Below are 18,449 nucleotides of genomic sequence, written 5' to 3'. Positions count from 1 at the left end.
GTTCTTCGGCCAGCGCTAGTCATGGTTAATGTGATCTTAGTGGATGCTCACGTCATTATCGTCCAACTTTCCTCCAGTCCTGATGCACAACACGCGATGGAGGCGCTGAATTCTCCGGCTGAGTTGCGCTGTCAATACGAGCACGAGCCCTGTTCCCTGTCTCTTCAATCTGCTTGCTCTTTAGCGAGGAGACGGGATTGTCTGTAACTCTCTCTGTTTTGGCGCCGGGATTCCCGGGCAGATGTGGGGTTCAACGTCATGATTAAAAGTAGCAGAGATTATATTAAGTGACATAAACCTGGGCTGAGACTTGGAGGGAAAATCAGGTACGCTCCATGGGGCGGATGTAGTAGCGTCCGATACGGTATGATAAGGTACTGTACAAAGGCTGCTGCACGTGATCGTGGCGCAGTCATTTCCACATGTTTCTCATTCTCAAGCCAGAGAATGGATGCCATTGAAGGATCCGAAACAAATAAAGCAATGCTGCAGAGAAAGTGGGCTCGTGGAGCGATGATTCGTAAAGTAAAAAGTCACACGAACTGTGATGACTACAAGACATAAAGCAGGGGCGCCGTCTTATGATGTGGCTCAAGTGGCTGTGCATAGTATTTACCATACGATACCATATTTGTATCATCCGCTCAGCTTCTTTCCAACCCGTTCCTTTTTCTCCGCTATCCAGCGGTCTTCCCCTCTTCTCTCCATACCTTGCCCGTGCCTGTTTTATATAATTAACCCTGGCTTTCCCTTTGGCTGGTTGGGACTCTATATTGCTCACTCTGCAATTGCTTGCCTAGGACCACCACTGCCATCTTTTGGCCCTCCAGTTCGTGTTCTCAGAGTGGCTTAGGTAGCCGCCGTTGCCTCGCAGTGTCTCTTCCCCTTTGACCTTGGGCAGCCCAGCCTCTTCGAGCGAATCGCTTTTGCTACTTGCTTTGCTTTGACGGCAGCAACTTGTGCTATTAATTCGCACGTCGCGCACCCTGCGAGGCATACCCTGTCTCTGCTCTTTTCGTCCGCATATTCGGGACTCGTACGACGCCAGCAGCCGCTCACTTTCGAACCGTTAACTCGTCCGTCTCTTGAGTTGTGTTGCGAACCACATCTGGGCCTAGGGGCATCCGTAACATTAATCTTATACTGTTTAATCTCGACCGCTCGCTAAAAAGCAAAAACCGCCTTTCGCCCAACCGCATTGATCGGGCCTACATGGCCGTTGCTCCGTTCTAATCGCCCACCATGACAGACTATCGATTGCCGATGCATCAAATGCCCTCGCGAAAACCCGTTCCCTCTGTGCACTCAGGGCCTCAGTTCCAGGCTTACCATCATAATGGATATCAGCAACAACAGTACCAGCCGCATCCGCAGGCTCAGCATCCCTCGGTCGCTTCCCTTGCGCACAGCCGAAACCGAACAACCTCCTCCAATGTTTTGCCGTACGCGGGACATCAACAACAACAACAACATCACCCACAGCAATCGTATAGTACCGGGCCTTCTCCGCAGCACAGTATGACGGTTCCGTATAATCCCTTGGCAAGGCGCTTGTCCAGTGCCACCACTTCGACAACCTCCACAGGCAACAATGCAGATATCCGACGGAGTACATCCTCGCGGTCGGCCGGCTCCCAGATGAGCTATGTCGCTCTGTTGCGCCGGCAAAAGGCAACGGTTTGGTGTGATCGTGCGCAGGCGGAGGATCCCCGATTGCGACAACAGAAGCTCGTAGATAAAAAGCGAGCATACCTTGAAGTCCATGGTGCAGGCGCCGGACGAGCAAGCACCCTTGGAAGTGGAAAGGGCAAGCATGGTAACAAAGTTACGGATCTCTCACCTTCTGCGCTTGTTGGCGCGACCGTTCCGGTTCGACTTAGTGCCAATGAGGTGGGAGATGCCGAAGACGATGCACGCAGCGAGAGGGACTTTCCGTATCGTCGGACTGGAAGCGGACGGAGCTCCCTCGGCAGCGGGCATCGTTATCCCAGTGGTTACCAGCGAAACACAACGAGCAGCAGTAACACGCCGCCCAATGAAAAGACGGACCTTCCGGGTGTTTCCGAGGACAAAGCTGAGGAGCAAAAGGATTCAAGTGCTGCTAAGGACGATACTGCTACAACACACAGTCGTAGCGGTGAGCAAGAAGATACCCTCGGGGAGATGGGTGCTCCGAGTGCTGCTACTCTGGCTGAGCAGAAGGCCAAAAAGGCGGCCGATCTTCGGCGTCGCGGTAGTGTGGATGATCGAACAACCTCCATGACCAATGTGCGGCTATTTGTCGCAAATCCAGATTTGAGCGATTAGGGTTTGACTCGAACCATTCTTGTCTTCCGCTACTTGTTGGAGCATGAAACCTCTTTTGAGCGCTCGATTGTTACCGATTCTTTCCCAGCATTTTGATATCCCGCGCCATCCTCTCCTACTTTCTTCGATCACTTTCACCCATTGACTTCCTTCCACTCAGTTTCTCACTTTTGTATGTGCCGGAGTCGTTGGCATGGGTACAAAGAAGCAACCTATTACATCGAAAGTCCTAGGATATTCCCACTATCAACTTACTTGCCCCGGTACCGTTTCGGATATAGCGCTCGGCCAATCGTCGCTTGCGCTTCATGTATCGGTATCTAGACTCCAGTTGGGCATCTTTTGCAGGAGTGCTACTCCTTTTACTACTAATAATATCTTGTACATACATACCCATACCTACATAACAAACTTGAGCCTTGAAGTCTTATTTTGCGAGTTAGTTCGTAAGCGTTCGCTTGGGTTTTTAGCCTAAGCTCCGAAAAAATAGAGACAAGTCACTGAAGCAAACTAGAGGGAACTTTTGAATCAAATATCGGGTGCACGAACGATTGCCCTAGGTAGTGAGTGTGAGTTCCTCTACTTACATAGTATATCACGTGATGCTACGCGAAGCGCGTGGCTTTCAATTAACGCGTCCGAGTTCTGTTCGAGAATCGGCCCAAGTCCTCTTGTCCCTTTTCCAATCGACACTCCATCCACTCTTTGGCTGTCGCTTTGATGACATAAATTATTCCCTATTCTGATTGTTTACTTTGTGTCTACTTCTTGTTTGTCTGTGTTGATTTTATTTGCGTGGGTCGCGGGTGAGCTTTGGTTGCACCTTCCGTCGCAGTTCATTCCATCTATTTTTCCGTCCACCATTTTGATAGCCACCATGCAAGTCTCTATGGCAGAGTCCAACTCTACATCGCCGTCTACATCTATTTCAACATCAGCTCCAGGTCCGGCATCAAGTGTCTCGCAGTTCCCGCCCGCTCAACCTCCATCCTCCATCCCGAACCAACTCTCTCCCGGCCAAAAGCGATCTGCCCACGAAGACAATACGCATATTACTACGCCCGCTTTCAATCAGCCTGCTCTGAGCCCGCCCCTAAATCCAACTCCGATATACGCCGAGGACAAAGAGAATGGAGGAAATTCCCAAGGCTTGAAGCATGGCCACGGCACTCTGAACAACCCCACAGTGACGGTGCCTATTCATGCCACGGTCGGGACAGGCAATCTAGGTGTGCCTGCTACCAATATGGGGCAGGTTCAGTCTCAGGCGGGTACCCCGCCTGCCAAAAAGCGGAAGTTGTCACCTGCCGAGAAGGAGGCTAAGCAACAGGAGAAGGAGGCAAAGGAGCGTCAGAAGTTAGAGGAAAAGGCTAGGAAGGATGAAGAGAAAGCTAAGAAAGAAGAAGAGAAGCGAAAACGAGATGCAGAAAAGGAAGAGGAGCGAAAGAAGAGAGAGGAGAAGAAGAGGGTCAAGGACGAGGAGAAAGCTGCTAGGGATGAAGAGAAGCGAAAGAAAGACGAAGAGAGATTGAAGAAGGAGAGGGTAAATTATCGTTCTTCCTCTCAGTGGTCAAATGAGCTTGCTAACATTTGACAGGCGCAAATGAGATTAAACTCCTTTTTTGCGAAACCCAAGCTTCCTACTGAGCAATCTCCCGCTAGTGGTAGCTCACCGAAGAAGTCGTCTGGTGATGGGATCTCTGCTGGCTCGTCCGATAAACCTCGAGATGTCTCTGACTATCGGCGGGAGTTTCCCGACTTCTTTCTACATGCAAACACCACTCTTGCACCGCCGCACAGATTTGAAAGGGATGCACTAGCCCTCGCACATCTACGGGAGAAGGTTGACGCGTCTTTCAATGCTGGAACAGCTGAACAACTGACCTTTCGACCGTCTGAGTTATTCAAGCTGATGCCGTATAAAAGGAGACGCGGCCAACAGAAGTTGTCAGTCAGGGACATTTTGTTCCAGATGCAGAGCCTGAGCGATTTGCCAGAAACCTCGGATGCTGCTCGAAGGCTAAGGAAGTCGCTCAAGCAAGTGCAAATGAAATCATTAAAGTTTGGAGAAGATGTCCGGCCACCATATCAAGGAACTTATACAAAGAAACTGTCCAAAGAAGCGGCATCAAAGCTGATGCGAAACCCATTCCGTCGTGAGCTGCCTGAGGTCAATTATGACTACGACTCTGAAGCTGAATGGGAGGATGCGGAAGAAGGAGAAGAGTTGGATTCCGAGGAAGAAGAGGAGGGCAGCGAAGACGGTGACGAGGACATGGATGGTTTCCTCGACGATGAAGATGACCATCTAGCTAACGGAAAACGTCGTTTACTTGTGGGCGGCGATCTTGAACCTGTCTGCAGTGGCATAAAATGGCAGGATCAGGGGATCGATCCAGAACTGCAGGCCTACAAACTCGAGACCATTTTACCCTCTGTTACATTGCCGATCGACCCGTTTTCGTCGTCATACTGGTGCAAGCCCACCAAGGCTCCAGAGCCTGGACTGACCAACGTCAACGGCCTGGGACAACGTCCGACATGGAACTATTACTCGGTGAACCCGGTAACACGGAACTCGGCTTTCGTGGCAATGCAGAATGGAAAGAGGGCGCCCGGCAACCCTAAGCGGGACTTCCCGCCTGAACAGCTCGGGGCATTCAAGACCGTTGTTGAAGGAAGCGATCTAACCAAGACTGGCTTGATCGAAGTCTTGAAGAAACGGTAAGAGGCGCGGTCTGATTATGAACAAAGCCAATCAACTGACCACTCTGATTAGATTTCCGAAGGTATCCAAGAATACTCTAAAAGACACTTTGGACTCGATCGCGACGCGGATTGGACAGAAGGAAGCCGACAAGAAATGGGTCTGCAAGTAGTCTAGAGTCTGATTTGTCCGACAAACAACAAACGACATTTCAAGTTTGCCGATGGATACAATGGAAACGCCACTACTATCATTATTCCTTGAGCGATACTACTGGGGCAATGCTGGGACTCCCGTCTACTGCTGTGTCTGTGGGCAACTGCAGCCCGTGAACAACCGGACACTTATATAGCGTTGAGACAGCTGCCTTGTGGGCTACAAACCTTGATGCTTCAGTCAACGGCACCAGGAGGTTTAGCACAGAGGTGGCATGTGGTACCTGGTGGTGGTTGAGAGAGGGGCACACAACGCAGGACGTGAAGTGTACCCCGCCGATTCCGATGGCCCAGATGCGGGAACAAGGGCAGACTGGAACCGGCGCATGCGAGCAGATTTAGCCTTATTATCTACATAAAGGAGTCGGGGTTGAGCTTGATTTAAAGGGACACATGCACTTTGCGCAATGATACAATATATGATTCCACAGCCTAGATGGGTTTGAGAGCATACAGTATAGCTGAGTCCGGCGTAGAACCTTGGAAGGGGCAAATCGAACCTAAAAAGAAGCCGGAGCAGCGACTATGTTTTGTCGAAGGCGATCACTGTTTCAGCGCAAGAATGAGAAGACATGGCCTGAGAAGCGCATTCAAGTGCTGGATGGAGGATTCCCGTGGTCAAGGAGAGGCGCGAAGGAGGGCGGGCGACAAATCAGAGGGGCGGGAGACCTTCATGCATGCACTGCCAACGCATCACTTCTTCACGTAACACAGTGGAGGGTCAGTCCAGTTCAGCTGTTCAGTCCAGAGGATTATTTGGATGAAATGTCACCCGTCAGCTTGCGAAGGCGCTGCCGTTGAAGAAAACTATAGAATACGGGAATTCCGCTCCACCGCATTGTAGATATCGTGCGCTTAGGAGTCATCTAGCAGCCCGGTTCTGTATAGAAAGCGCGTCGGTATAGCACGCATAGTAAGATGCAGGCGTCCGATTCGAGTCACCGCCTGCCAGCTCATGCTCCCCTCGATTTGTTGGCAGCAGCATCCCCATATGAACCAACTCGCTTTCTCCCCCTTCTCGCTCTCTTCTTAAAGAAATCCGGCCTGCATGTCATCTGCTCAGCTCCCCGCTCTATAGTAAATTGCCACTTGTCGCGCTGTCCTGAGTCTGACTCTGACCTGCACTCAGTCGGAGTTTACCCCGTCCTTCTGCTTGGTCGGATACGGGTTGTATACACTGCCAATAAGAGCCCGCCCTGCTTTAGCCTCCTCTGCCTGCCATCTGCCATCACTCTTTCTTACTTATTCTCCGCTTCATCGCTACATCTCGTCGATTCATCTCCTCTCCCTTCCTCTCCTCCTCCTCTCTCCCTCCCTTTCTGTACTTCTGCGGCGTCAACCTCACCCTGGAGACCCTCACCGTGTCGACTCGACTGTCTCCCAGTCCAGATCCTCATGAGACCCGTCCGTCGTCGTGTTCGCCCTCTCTAGAGGAGCCATGCGATAACGCTAATCGACCACCCCCATTATCTCCTCCCGCCCTTTCTGAGCCATCCAAGCCAAGCGGTCCACTACTGACGACTGCCCATGGCAACAACATCATGTTCGATGCCCAATCTGATGGTCTCGCGTCACCCCTGGCTTTTGTGAGCAGTATGTGCCTTTTTATTGATCGTTCCCCTTGATTTTGCGCATGATTGCTCGCCCCCTTTTTTTGGCCATCAGCTAGCTATTGGGCATGAACTCTTCTCTGCGACAACTGCGCATTATCCAATTCCCTAACGCGTTTTCTCTGCTCTTTTACCAGACCTGGTCCCCGCCGCTCTTAGGACGACCCGACCATGTGAAGCCGCACCCACTGGTGCTGATGCGATTGCCAGCATGTCTCATATGCAGCTATCACCACGCTCGTCTTCAAGCCACATCACAGGTGAGTCTGGAGACTCGGACCGTTCGAGCTGGAGGTATATTTCGACACCCATTTCCTCCGAGGATGAAACGCCCTCCGCCGAGAAACCCGTTCCCGTGCCAGTGGAGGAGCGCCTTAAGGTTTCCTTCGATGAACTGGCTCGTCGTTACCGCCAGAACCATCACAAGCAGGCGCGCAGGAAGAAACTGGAACAGCGACTCCATGCAACCAAGGTCTCAATAGGTATCTCGGCGCGCCTGATCCGCCTTGGTGCTGCTGTTCAGCGAGGGTTGGTTGACAGACTCAAGCACGACGACAAGGCTAATTTTATCGCTCTCTATCACACAATGATCGATCTTCAGGAGCCTTGTTCTTTGGCAGCTCGGCGCCACCTTCGTCAGCCGAATGACTGGGAGGATTGGCCAACCTCTCGCGAGTCTGGCTTGGACAGAGCCCCGGATTTCTTTCGTCAACTGAGCCCCCAGTCACAGGCCGACCTTCTGGATATCTTGCATTCTGTTCGCACGGACCCCCAATTCGTTTTCGAGAAACTGTGCAGCTTGACTCCTATGCAGCTGTCCACTCTGATGTCTTCATCAGTCACCTCTTGGGAGGTCGGCGGGGAATCGTTTTCCGCTACTACTCGTTCCAGGATTCCCAGTTTGAGCTCGAAAACCGTCCCTGGCTCTGGCATCCCATTCAAGGACCGCGTTTTGGCATTTGAGAGGACCGACCCCCTGTCCACCTTGCTGTTCAATGTGTATGCAGCTCCTCTGGATTCGGACGCCCCGGAGGCACATCTACGTTTGGATACGTGGTCCTCGGTTTGCGCCAAACTCATTGCCGATGGTGCTAACAGGTCCTTTGCTCTGCTCGACCATGTCTTGACATTGTGGGCCACAGGTAGTGATTGGAAGGCGAAACCCAAGTTTGAGCTATATTTGATGGACATCCTTCAAACTGGTGCATTTCTTCTTGAACATATTGAGCCCCCGCCTGGCTATGATATGGACCCGCTGGACCTGTTGAGGACAGAAGTTGCCGAGGAATATTTCGCCTCTACCGTGGATGCACTGCTTGAACTGTTGGATGACCCAGATGCTGGATTACCCCGGTCAGTTGCACTGCTGAGCAAGGCCATTATCCAGAAACTCGATCGCGAGGATTGTCGCCACCGCTTTGTGGATTTCTTATTTGGACAGTGGTTCTTCCCCAAATTTTTGTACGGGGCTCTAACCTACCCCGAGGTGAGCTTTCTAGCCCTCATCTTCATTAGGCGACTGTTAACCGAGGCCCAGGGCCACGATCTTTTGCTTGATTTCTACGTCAGGAAAGATGCAAGAGACAAGTTGCTTGGTCAAGTTGGCTATCAAGCTTATATGCAGGCGCTCGCGGTTCTTCGTCCAATGTGCGTGGTTTGACTTATACTGACTTTCCTATCTTTGTCTAATAGTAATAGAGGTGCTAATCATGTCGCTAGGCAACATTATCCTGCGGCCCGCCCTACGGTCAGACAACATATTGAGGACATGCTTGACTGTATCAATCGCGATTCTACTAACAATGACACTACCATTCCACTTGTGGCTCCTGCAGTGGTTTCTGATGGACCATCTTCTTCTGCGGTGTTTCTGATGCTTTCCAACGCGGACATTCTTACTTTGTTGAATTCACTTTTTCCCTGTGCGCCTTCTCCAGCGTACAGCTCTCAGTCGCCCTCCTCGGTTCTTTCATTATCGCCTCTTGGATCACACCCGGACAAGCATGGAATGTCTACCTTTGAACCCGGTTTTTATCGTGGATCCGTGCCCTTCTCGTCTCGGCGAGCATCCCACACCAAGAATTCTTTGCCCACGGATATACATTTTTTCTCACTGCAGGAGAACAATACCAGTTCAAAGGCTGATAGGATCCGATTTGAGCTGTCTGGCCTAGGTGAGCATGATACCCGTACCCATCTAGAACCTCCTTCAGTCGAGGAATGGACGCTCTTTACCGTTTCCCGGGATGGATTGCGACTTGTATGGGGTTTGTTTCCAGATAGTCAACCAAATGCCCTGGAAGACTTTTCCGTCGACGAAGGCAGCCCTTCTACCTTAGGGACCGAAGACAACTTTGAAGCGCTACAAACTGCTATTGTGAAGCTCATTCAAGAGAACCATGCGGATGACAATACTGAATACGGTTTACAGCTATCCCGGCGTACGCCACCGACAGATGCTCTTTCACTTAAAGAGCGATTTAACCGTGCCATGGCGTACTGCCACCAGAAGTCTGATTTCATTGGCGCACACTATTGGTGGAACGCTGCTCGGCTGCTCCGTCGGAGTGTTGCTAATTCTCCAACCCAATTGACCGATGATTCCTGGATACTGGAGCCTATGTACTCTGGTTGCGTTCGCTCGCTTCGGACATCCAGTTCTGTCATTGAGCGCTGCGAGACCGATTTTATCACCCTCGACCGTCACACCCAACAGCTTCAGAAAGTAGTCAAGGATATGATGCAGATGATGGCGAGGCTTCGGAACAAAATGTGGTACATGACCGATGTGAGAAACTCCAGGCGCTACGAAGAAGCCAAACATGTCGCACTGGCGCTTAAGACAATGCCCTACGCCCACAGGTACGCTCAGAGCGATACTCGATCTCGCGGCGGCGCTAGGTCGTTTGGTGGAGTTTTGATACAAAAACCCGAGTTGCAGATCATGAACGTCATGAAAGCTCCCGGTAACCAGGCGGGCCCAACGAAGCTCGCGGATGAACAAGTTGATCTGATTCGAAAATGGCTGGCCCATAACAATATTGACAATTTCTGCAAAGGTGAAGAGCGAATTCACCGTTTTTGCTACGAGGTCGGGACAAGTATCAACCGCTTGGTTGGCGAGACAATGGCTGAGACACCAGTCCTATGGGCCAGTGAGTTGTTCCACAAAGAGCGAGTCAAGTACGAAGGCTCCAGCAACCGAGGCTTTTTTAGCCTCGCGTCCAGCTTGCGGTCCTTCAGCGGGGCTAGTGACGACTCTTCTCACCCTACATCCTCTTTCGCTAGCACTGTCCTAAGACCCCACGAAACACCAAGGCAAGAGGCTCCTCGGTTGAACCTTAAGCCTTCTTTCCAAAGCCTGGACTCCGACAGATGGAGACCCCCAGTAGCCGGCACTGACACGTCTTCTGTCCTCGGTGACCGCGCGCCGTCTACAACAACTGGTGACTCCTGCAGCACCTTCTGGTCCGCGGCAACACCGCATACTAATTACGCGCCAAGCGCGTCCAGTCTCTACTCTCGCCCTCCATCTATGCTCAGTGACACTGCTGTACAGCCACCAAGACGTACTGATCGAAAATCCAATGGGAAGGCAGCGTTCTTGGACGACATCAGGCATACTTTGACCAGCTTACTGCTTAGTGATCTTGGCTCGCCGGTGTGGAGCTGCGGAACCGAAACAGACGCTTGGTTTGGCAGCGTACTAGATCAGAAAAGGATTCAAGCGCAGATGAGAAAGCGATCTCGCCTCCAACGTTTCTATGCCCAATGTGATGAGCGAGCGAGTCGTCCGCCGATTTCCCGCGTCCCATCCTCTCGAAGAAGCAGGTCACTTGACCCTCCTAATCGAGAATCAACAGATGCATCCTCTGGAGATGCTACAAACGCAGACCTTCCCGGCCAAGATTCCCCTGTTCCATTTTCTTATAATACGGTCTTTCGTCGTCTCCTCGACGTGTTCTCCCGTCACGGGAATCCTTTCGTCAAACTGGATGCCCTTCGAGATCTCCGAAGCCTAGTCATTGCGTCAATCACCACCGCCAACGACGACCAAGGCTCGTCTCCCTTGATGGCAGATTCGCCTCGTCAAAGACGCACGTCTGTGATTCACAGGAAGCGCGATGCGCGGAGCAGCTTCTCTGAGCTCCATACTCATCACAGACCTGAAAGGGACCCGCTGCTCACTCCGACATCTCCCCCTGCCGAGTCCATAATCTTTGATTCGAGGCCATTGGACTATTGCGTGCCTACTGAGAAGCAAATAGTCGAGACACTTCGCGAAATCATCCTCGACGTGAAGCCAAAGACTCTTTTCCGCGATCTTCAGTTTATTTCAGCCTTTGTTCCTGGTGAGATTCTGAACAAGAGCGACAGTGGCACGGCATTCCTACAGTTTGGCCTGGCTGCTCTCAGCTTGAAGGATGAGGTTTGCAATAGTATGGTGGAGATTGCGGACGAAATAGTCTCCCAAGAACTTACTCGTCGGCACCCCCCACACATGTTTGATATGCATCCTCGCGCTGGTGATCCGTTGAAAGATGCGGCCAACATGTGGATCATCACAGCGAAGGAAGGCCACTCTGTCGCTCAACGAGAGCTGGCAATTTTATACCTTACCCACCCTGAACTCGTTCCTCGAGTCACTTTCCCTCTCACTCTTTTACGAGATACCTTTAAGGCGGAGATGATGTACCGCCGAGACAAGGATTCCAAATCGGACCCCCATATCATGTGCCTGGCCCTGCACTGGATGCAGCTCTCGGCCAATGGGGGAGACGAGCTCGCGCGGAACAGGCTTCGTGAGCGCGAGGAGTTCGAGTCCATTGCTTAATCTTCTTTACATTTTTATTCGTTCTTCTTTTTTATTATTCATTTTGATACCATCTCGGAAGTTGAACCTTCATATTTTGGTCATTCCATTCTATTGCTTGTCACTAATCCCGGAGCAGTGATCTCTTTCTTCTTACTTTTGGTTGTACCTTTGACCATCTTGTTTTCTTGACCTGTAGCTGTATTGGGATTTTGTTGTCGGCAGAGTGCGAGTTGATTGATACATTACAGCATACAAGGCTTGGCTTGGGTGGCACTTTGGCTTCTATACCAGGAGTACCCTTTGATACTGCGAGAATTATACCTTTTGGAGTTTTCGGAGATCAATAAAGATATTTAAGCCTTTGACACAGCTATAGAGCACTCGAGATTGAAGTAGCTTACATAACAATGTACGACGTCATTGTCTCGCCCCACGTGCCAAATCAGACGAGCCAAACATGTGCTGCTTAAGATTGCCTCTAGGCCCGCATCTTTTGATCCCAACAGCGCTACTTTGGGTCATCACGCATTCTTTAGGCTGAGACACTGTCCAAGTTCTTTCTACTCATTTGATCATCTGCCCGAGCCGTGACTATCTACAGTACTTGATTTTACGCCGTCAGGAGGTGAGTGAGACTCGTTCTCAGCTCTGCGGTTAGACTTTCAGCTGACTCCCGATCTCGTATATAGGTACAACCAGGTCATCGCGCGCCTTTGAGATTCCATTTCCCCTGCCTATAAATCTCTTGTTGAATCTGTCAGCTTTTTCGCTATTCGTTTGTCCATCTGCGAACGGACAAGGGTTGATTAGGCAAAACTTTCGTGACTTGACCATACCCCACTTCACATTCAAAATGGCGCAGAACCTCGAGCCAATTCCAAAGAGACCTAAGGGTAAGTAGCGGTCGCGATGCAGGTCGCTGCAATCTCCCATGTAACAATTTATCGCTGATGCGGTCCTAGGTATTCTCAAGAACTCTAGTTCTCAGCAGCTCCTCCACGTCACACATGACGCCCATCATACCCCATCACCGCCACCAGAAGACACCAAGGAGCTTACCCTGCAAAATACCCTCGTCAATGCCGGTCGCCGCCCATCTGCCTCCTCGCGCCGCACTTCTCTCGCCAGCGCTCACGGCCACCATGACGAAATTTCACCCCGCCTGAAGTGGGATGAGGCCAATCTGTACTTAACGGAGCAAGAAAAGACGGCGAAGATGAAGATCGACGAGCCCAAGACCCCGTATGCACCGCGCTATGACCCCGCCGAGGACGAAGAGGAGATGAAGCTCGCTGAGGCGCAGGAGAGCTTGATCGATGCGCAGGGCGTTGTTGTTGATGAGCTTGATAAGGATAGGAAGGGTTCTTCCTCTGGTCCATCATCGCAGAAGAAGGTCTCTGAAGACGATATTCCTGAGCTGGAGCTAGGGGAGCCCGAGGAGGAGGTTTCGCAGGACGCACATCTTGGAGCTGGCGATCGGATCATGCGTGCGCGCAGCTTAAGCAGTGAGTCTAGTCGGAGTGACAGGCATGTTGTTGTCGGGGCGGATGCTAGCGCCGAGCCAAACGGGGATGAGCGTTTGTCGCCTGAGGAGGTGCAGGAGAAGCATCGGCAATTTGAGAAGCAACGGAGGAAGCATTATGAAATGCGGAATATCAAGGAGCTCCTAGCGTATGTCTCCTCTTTCTTCGCTCTTTGGCTATGCTAACCATGGCAGACATCACGAGGACCTGGATGAGATGGACGAGGATGAGGACGAAGGAGCATCCAGCTCCGGCGCTCCACCTCCCATGCCGCAGATACCGCAGCAATATGTGAACGGCGGCAAGTGAGCCTTCAACAATGATGACGAGATGATATCGAGGTCTAAATTCGCTTTCCCCTTGTATATTCCCCAGCGCTTTGAGTTATGACGGCGATGCGATGAGTGATGAATAAGTGTCTGTCTTTTTCGGCATACTGTGTTATCTATGTGGCTTGATTTGCTCCTGCTTTCTGAATAATCTTTGATAGATCTCCAGTCTCTATGTCGGAGCACAATTCTCATTTGAATTTCAAATCTGTCCGCAGATGAAGGACACGAAACTATATCCACAGCTGTTCAGAGATACATCATAGGAGCCACCTATATATAGTTCGTGGGTCTAACTATAGAATGACAGCTTGGCACTCAGGAGATGAGCAGAGCCGTCGCCGCGAAACTCGCGAATGAGCGATCGTACGACGAAATTGAGGAGACTAGTCATAAATAAGAAGTGGCCTAGATTTGATAGATAAAGTTACATGACTCAATTGCTATCGTCGACGCCTAATTTCGCTTCTAAACCAGGACCAGGGCCAGGAGTCGTGTTTGTCTTCTCCCTCTCCGACTGCTCCTGCATCTTCCCTTGCTTTCGAATCTTCTCCTCTTCCACATCTCATCCCTCGCACCTATCCTTGCTTTCCATCCTATATTTCCTTTCACCTCTTTAAATACAGTTAGCGACCATGGCCGACCAGGCAAAACTACCCGACCAGGCCCAGCCAGCCCCCCAAGCCCAGGAGCCCAACACCACTAAGTCCGAGCAACCTACCGCTACCGAGACTGCGCCTGCGCCGGAGCCTGCCACTGAGCCTGCCCCTACAGCTGTAGCCAGCGCTACCGAAGCCGCTGCTCCTGCTGCTCCTGAGCCCGCTGCTGCGCCGGCCGAAACGGCCACAGCTCCCGCCCCAGAACCTACTAAGTCCAAAGCCCAGGCCGAGCCCGCGGCAACTGAGCAGAGCGAGGCCGAGAAGAAAGATGAGCCCTCGAAGCCTGAATACTTCACCAAGACTCCTGCGCTGGAGCAGCTCTTTGACAAGCTCCCTACTATCCTTTCCAGTGCCGGCCATCAGGAGATGTGGGGTGTGCCCCTGAAGCACGACGCGGCAGATATCCCCACTATCAACGTCCTCATTAAATTCCTCCGAGCGAACGCCGGCGACCTTAAGGCTGCCGAGGACCAGCTCAGCAAGGCTCTGATCTGGCGCAAGGAGAACGACCCTATTGCTTTGGCTGATGCGTCGAGGAGCAGCTATGATGCTGCCAAGTTTGGCGGTTTGGGATACCTGACTACTTATGAGCGCGAGGGGAAGAGCGATTTGATCGTTACTTGGAATATCTATGGTGCTGTGAAGAAGTTTGATGAGACTTTTGGCGATGTTGCTGAGTAAGAGCCTCATTTTAATTTCTTCGGTACGACTTTTGCTAATGAGCATTGTTTCAGGTTTATCAAGTGGCGCGCGGCTCTTATGGAGCTTGCTGTTCAGGAATTAAAGCTGGGCCAGGCTACCTCGGTCATTGACTACGATGGCGAGGACCCTTACCAGATGATTCAAGTCCACGACTACCTGAACGTCAGCTTTTTCCGCATGAACCCTAATGTCAAGGCGGCGACCAAGAAGACCATTGATGTCTTCAGCACCGCTTACCCCGAGCTTCTGCGCGAGAAGTTCTTCGTCAACGTCCCTGCCATCATGGGCTGGATGTTCGCCCTCATGAAGGTGTTCGTCAACCAGAACACCGCGCGCAAGTTCCACCCCATCTCCAACGGCGCCAACCTTGCCAAGGAGTTTCCCGCCGGTCTGGCGGAGAAGTTCCCCAAGGCGTATGGTGGTTCTGCTGCTGATCTGGAGGGCTCTGCCCGGACTCCTGCTCTTAAGGAGGTGAAGAAGGAAGAGCAGAAGGAGGAGCCCAAGGAGGAACAGAAGGCGGAGTAAATGCGTCGACTCTTTCGCTTTTGAAAGGTGGTTGGGACTGTTGTTTGTGTTTGATTTTCATTCGACTATGATACCTCTTAGAATTGTTGATACGGGCAAGCAGGGAGAGGACTGCTTTCGAGACTGGTTGTTTCTGTTGGATCCCTTGCTGCCTTTTTTTTCAGTTAGCTGTATAATTAATCCCTAATCAAAGACGCTCTCATCTTCTGTAAAGACTTATGTTTGCTTTTTGAGCCTGTTTTATCTGAACGGTGACCGGGACATCATAAGCCCGAGGCTCTCTCCGCCTTTCTGATCAGATCTCCGGCACTTCAAGCTTCTATCGATAACACCTCTGCACCAAATCACAAATATCGATTTTTGGCATTCATTTCGAAATCAGAATGCCTCTTGCCCTTCGCGATTGGACCACTCCGCCAATCTGACTGCTCGACTCGCTCGCCGACCCAGCGATTTCCTCTACCCATCACCGCCATCCTCATCACCTCACTTGACCTCTCACCTCCGATCAATAAAGATCCTCCTCCCACAAAATGTCCGTTTGGAACCCCGACAATATCCGCGATGTCGCCGAATCTGTCGGTATCGTCAACCTCAACAATGATGTCACCGAGAACCTTGCACGGGACGTGGAATACCGTATCGCGCAGGTGCTGGAAGAAGCACTGAAGTTCATGCGCCACAGCCGCCGCACACTGCTCACGACGCAGGATATTGCGCTAGCCTTGCGAGTATTAGACGTCGAGCCGCTGTATGGATATGAGTCGACGCGACCGCTGAAGTTTGGCGAGGCGAGCTTGGGGCCTGGCCAGCCGCTTTTTTATGTTGAAGATGAGGAGGTCGACTTCGAGAAGTTGATTAATGCGCCGCTGCCGAGGGTTCCCCGGGAGATCAACTTTACCGGTATATACATTTTTTCTACTAGGATATACCGTTTGGCATGGAGCATGGGGTGGCTAACGTTGTTTCACAAGCACACTGGCTTGCCGTCGAAGGCGTCCAACCGTCTATACCGCAGAACCCGACGGCGGCGGACTCGCGCAACCTCGAATTGATGTCCAAGGGACCAAACGCGAACGCGACACTGGCGGCTATGAGTGGGAACGGGAATGTCGCCGTCAAGCCGCTCGTCAAGCATGTTCTGTCTAAAGAACTGCAGCTGTATTTTGAGAAAGTCTGCAATGCGTTCCTGGACGAGTCGAGCGAGAAATATCGGACATCCGCTTATGCAAGTCTGCGCGAGGATCCGGGATTGCACCAGCTCGTGCCATATTTCGTCCAGTTTATTTCAGAAAAGGTTACGCATGGGTTGAAGGATATTTTTGTTTTGACACAGGTCATGCATATGGCTGAGGCGCTGGTGCAGAATAAGTCTCTCTATGTCGATCCATATGTACGTCTTCTCCCCGTCGTGCCTTAAGACATTGCTGACGAGGTGTACAGATTGCCTCCCTTGTCCCCCCAGTCCTCACCTGCTTAATCGCGCGCCAACTCGGTAGCACTGCCGAGCTCTCTGAACAATTTGCACTTCGCGACTTGTCCGCCTCCCTCCTCGGCCTCATTGCAGCAAAATACTCCCACTCCTCTCATTCTCTCAAACCCCGCCTCGCCCGCTCCTGCCTTAAAACTTTCCTCGACCCCTCCAAGCCTTTCGGCGCACATTACGGCGCTATCATCGGCCTCCACGCTGTTGGTGGATCCGAAACCGTCCGCGTCCTCATCCTGCCTAATCTGCCTACATATGGGAACCTACTCAAAGACGGTCTCGCTGAAGAGAGCGCACGACGACCGGAGGCTGAAAAGGTCCTAAATGTTCTATTGGGCGTTCTGGCGACATTGAAAGAAGGGAAACCCGTCCTCACAAATGGGCACGGGGCTGGGATGGTCAGCGATGATATCAAGAAACGGTTGGAGGGGAAACTGGGGCCGTTTTTGGCGGAGAGGGTCGCGGAGCTTGGGGATGGAGGCGTCGTGCATGCCATTGTGGAGTAAATGTTGTTGGAACATAGATCTGAAAGCTCCTTGTGGATGGAGTTGCCATTTAAGAACCGGAGACCGGCCCACTTCAGTTGGGGCTGTGGTTAAGATGATACCATTACTTGGTCAATCTTCCAGTACTAATGTTTTCATGAGTATATATATCCGTGCATCAAAGACACATGTTTGACGGCGCCGCTCAAGTCGTTATCCATGGATGGCTATTAGACATCTCATTCATGGTTGTTTTGAGAGAAGATTCCTGGTCATAACGAAACATTTACGCGTAAACCGTTAGCAGTGCGGAAGTCGGCCACAGACAAGTAGTGTGCTTGTTCTTCAGGAAGTAAATCTTGCCTGAGGTGATCTTCAAGATTCTTGGTTGTAATTTTGGCGTATTCTTTCCACAGCGATCTGCCTTTGGTCTGTTATGCGGTTATTGTATCCCCGGGCCTGTAGACCCCGTCCGAGTGACTTCATGTCCTGCTTGCATGCTTGCAATGTTCCAGATGTATATGTAAGATATATTCCCGAACATAGCTTCATTAGTATATGTAGCACCAAAAACAGTGACCCCCATCATGGCAGCACTTCCCCGTTCAAAAAGGAATGATCCATGCGAGAATCATAGTGCAGTTGGACTACAATGGCATAGCCCATCTAAGTTGTGAAACGAAGCAATTGGTTGTCAATTGACTCCCGATAGAGTGCTCCTTGACCATGAGCATTTGGTCAGTCATGAGAGGTTTGCTGGGGAATTTAAGCGCATGGAAAAAGAACTCAGGCCTTGCCGTGCTGGCAATTCTGTTTACTGCTGGATGAATGAAGAAGAGAGAGAACACGGATCGCTCTTGTTCAAGGGGGGAATGTACACCACCCCGCGGGCACGTGAAGGCCTCCATCTATTGGTGTCTGATCGAACTCAGGAAACCATAGAGCGCCCGGATTAATATTGACTCAGTGCCACTCGACAGACAATGGTTTGATTGGCATATCTGGATAGGCGCGCAGTAATGGATTTGAAATTCCCTAGTCGGACGCTCAGGCACTTATAGAAAGCCCGAGGGCGGGGGGTCTTG

At 51.4% G+C, this 18,449-nt stretch overlaps 6 protein-coding genes across 6 annotated transcripts; all 6 read left to right on the top strand.

The window, feature by feature from the left end:
• The first annotated feature begins 672 nt into the window (after positions 1–672).
• BDW74DRAFT_156453 (uncharacterized protein) lies at positions 673–2,733 on the top strand. The gene has a single exon (XM_073725003.1). It carries the CDS (start codon positions 1,243–1,245, stop codon positions 2,305–2,307), a length of 1,065 nt encoding a protein of 354 aa, XP_073582201.1. The 5' UTR covers positions 673–1,242; the 3' UTR covers positions 2,308–2,733.
• A 261-nt stretch (positions 2,734–2,994) lies between these two features.
• On the top strand, positions 2,995–5,655 carry BDW74DRAFT_40718 (putative chromatin assembly factor 1 subunit A). Its single transcript, XM_073732709.1, has 3 exons — positions 2,995–3,850; positions 3,905–5,031; positions 5,087–5,655. Exons 1-3 carry the CDS (start codon positions 3,185–3,187, stop codon positions 5,184–5,186), a joined length of 1,893 nt encoding a protein of 630 aa, XP_073582200.1. The 5' UTR covers positions 2,995–3,184; the 3' UTR covers positions 5,187–5,655.
• Positions 5,656–6,275: 620 nt separating this feature from the next.
• BDW74DRAFT_156450 (uncharacterized protein) lies at positions 6,276–12,078 on the top strand. The gene is made up of 4 exons (XM_073725002.1): positions 6,276–6,822; positions 6,977–8,325; positions 8,377–8,486; positions 8,559–12,078. The coding sequence occupies exons 1-4, from the start codon at positions 6,771–6,773 to the stop codon at positions 11,671–11,673; spliced, it is 4,626 nt and encodes a 1,541-aa protein (XP_073582199.1). The 5' UTR covers positions 6,276–6,770; the 3' UTR covers positions 11,674–12,078.
• Positions 12,079–12,146: 68 nt separating this feature from the next.
• On the top strand, positions 12,147–13,832 carry BDW74DRAFT_156444 (PP1-complex regulatory subunit GLC8). Its single transcript, XM_073725001.1, has 4 exons — positions 12,147–12,280; positions 12,345–12,548; positions 12,618–13,326; positions 13,373–13,832. The coding sequence occupies exons 2-4, from the start codon at positions 12,509–12,511 to the stop codon at positions 13,485–13,487; spliced, it is 864 nt and encodes a 287-aa protein (XP_073582198.1). The 5' UTR covers positions 12,147–12,280; positions 12,345–12,508; the 3' UTR covers positions 13,488–13,832.
• Positions 13,833–13,896: 64 nt separating this feature from the next.
• sfh5 (CRAL/TRIO domain protein) lies at positions 13,897–15,606 on the top strand. The gene is made up of 2 exons (XM_073725000.1): positions 13,897–14,843; positions 14,901–15,606. The coding sequence occupies exons 1-2, from the start codon at positions 14,143–14,145 to the stop codon at positions 15,391–15,393; spliced, it is 1,194 nt and encodes a 397-aa protein (XP_073582197.1). The 5' UTR covers positions 13,897–14,142; the 3' UTR covers positions 15,394–15,606.
• A 100-nt stretch (positions 15,607–15,706) lies between these two features.
• BDW74DRAFT_156442 (TATA-binding protein-associated factor TAF6) lies at positions 15,707–17,788 on the top strand. The gene is made up of 3 exons (XM_073724999.1): positions 15,707–16,296; positions 16,368–16,786; positions 16,837–17,788. The coding sequence occupies exons 1-3, from the start codon at positions 15,927–15,929 to the stop codon at positions 17,383–17,385; spliced, it is 1,338 nt and encodes a 445-aa protein (XP_073582196.1). The 5' UTR covers positions 15,707–15,926; the 3' UTR covers positions 17,386–17,788.
• Positions 17,789–18,449: the final 661 nt, after the last annotated feature.

This window comes from Aspergillus multicolor (assembly GCF_047715735.1).
Source record: "Aspergillus multicolor strain CBS 133.54 unplaced genomic scaffold BDW74scaffold_19, whole genome shotgun sequence".
Lineage (NCBI taxonomy): Eukaryota > Fungi > Ascomycota > Eurotiomycetes > Eurotiales > Aspergillaceae > Aspergillus > Aspergillus multicolor.
The sequence above is the reverse complement of the archived record's forward strand: the minus strand, read 5'-3'. Positions and strand labels throughout refer to the sequence as shown.

Bases quoted from the DNA above. Each gene is read 5' to 3' on its own strand.
- sfh5 (XM_073725000.1), top strand. From the start codon at position 14,143: ATGGCCGACCAGGCAAAACTACCCGACCAGGCCCAGCCAGCCCCCCAA. The intron at 14,844-14,900 runs GTAAGAGCCTCA...GCATTGTTTCAG, and splicing joins ACTTTTGGCGATGTTGCTGA to GTTTATCAAGTGGCGCGCGG.
- BDW74DRAFT_156453 (XM_073725003.1), top strand. From the start codon at position 1,243: ATGACAGACTATCGATTGCCGATGCATCAAATGCCCTCGCGAAAACCC.
- BDW74DRAFT_156444 (XM_073725001.1), top strand. From the start codon at position 12,509: ATGGCGCAGAACCTCGAGCCAATTCCAAAGAGACCTAAGG. The intron at 12,549-12,617 runs GTAAGTAGCGGT...ATGCGGTCCTAG, and splicing joins AATTCCAAAGAGACCTAAGG to GTATTCTCAAGAACTCTAGT. The intron at 13,327-13,372 runs GTATGTCTCCTC...TAACCATGGCAG, and splicing joins AATATCAAGGAGCTCCTAGC to ACATCACGAGGACCTGGATG.
- BDW74DRAFT_156450 (XM_073725002.1), top strand. From the start codon at position 6,771: ATGTTCGATGCCCAATCTGATGGTCTCGCGTCACCCCTGGCTTTTGTG. The intron at 8,326-8,376 runs GTGAGCTTTCTA...ACCGAGGCCCAG, and splicing joins GGGCTCTAACCTACCCCGAG to GGCCACGATCTTTTGCTTGA. The intron at 8,487-8,558 runs GTGCGTGGTTTG...TCATGTCGCTAG, and splicing joins CTCGCGGTTCTTCGTCCAAT to GCAACATTATCCTGCGGCCC.
- BDW74DRAFT_40718 (XM_073732709.1), top strand. From the start codon at position 3,185: ATGCAAGTCTCTATGGCAGAGTCCAACTCTACATCGCCGTCTACATCT. The intron at 3,851-3,904 runs GTAAATTATCGT...AACATTTGACAG, and splicing joins AGAGATTGAAGAAGGAGAGG to GCGCAAATGAGATTAAACTC. The intron at 5,032-5,086 runs GTAAGAGGCGCG...CACTCTGATTAG, and splicing joins ATCGAAGTCTTGAAGAAACG to ATTTCCGAAGGTATCCAAGA.
- BDW74DRAFT_156442 (XM_073724999.1), top strand. From the start codon at position 15,927: ATGTCCGTTTGGAACCCCGACAATATCCGCGATGTCGCCGAATCTGTC. The intron at 16,297-16,367 runs GTATATACATTT...TTGTTTCACAAG, and splicing joins CCGGGAGATCAACTTTACCG to CACACTGGCTTGCCGTCGAA. The intron at 16,787-16,836 runs GTACGTCTTCTC...CGAGGTGTACAG, and splicing joins CTCTCTATGTCGATCCATAT to ATTGCCTCCCTTGTCCCCCC.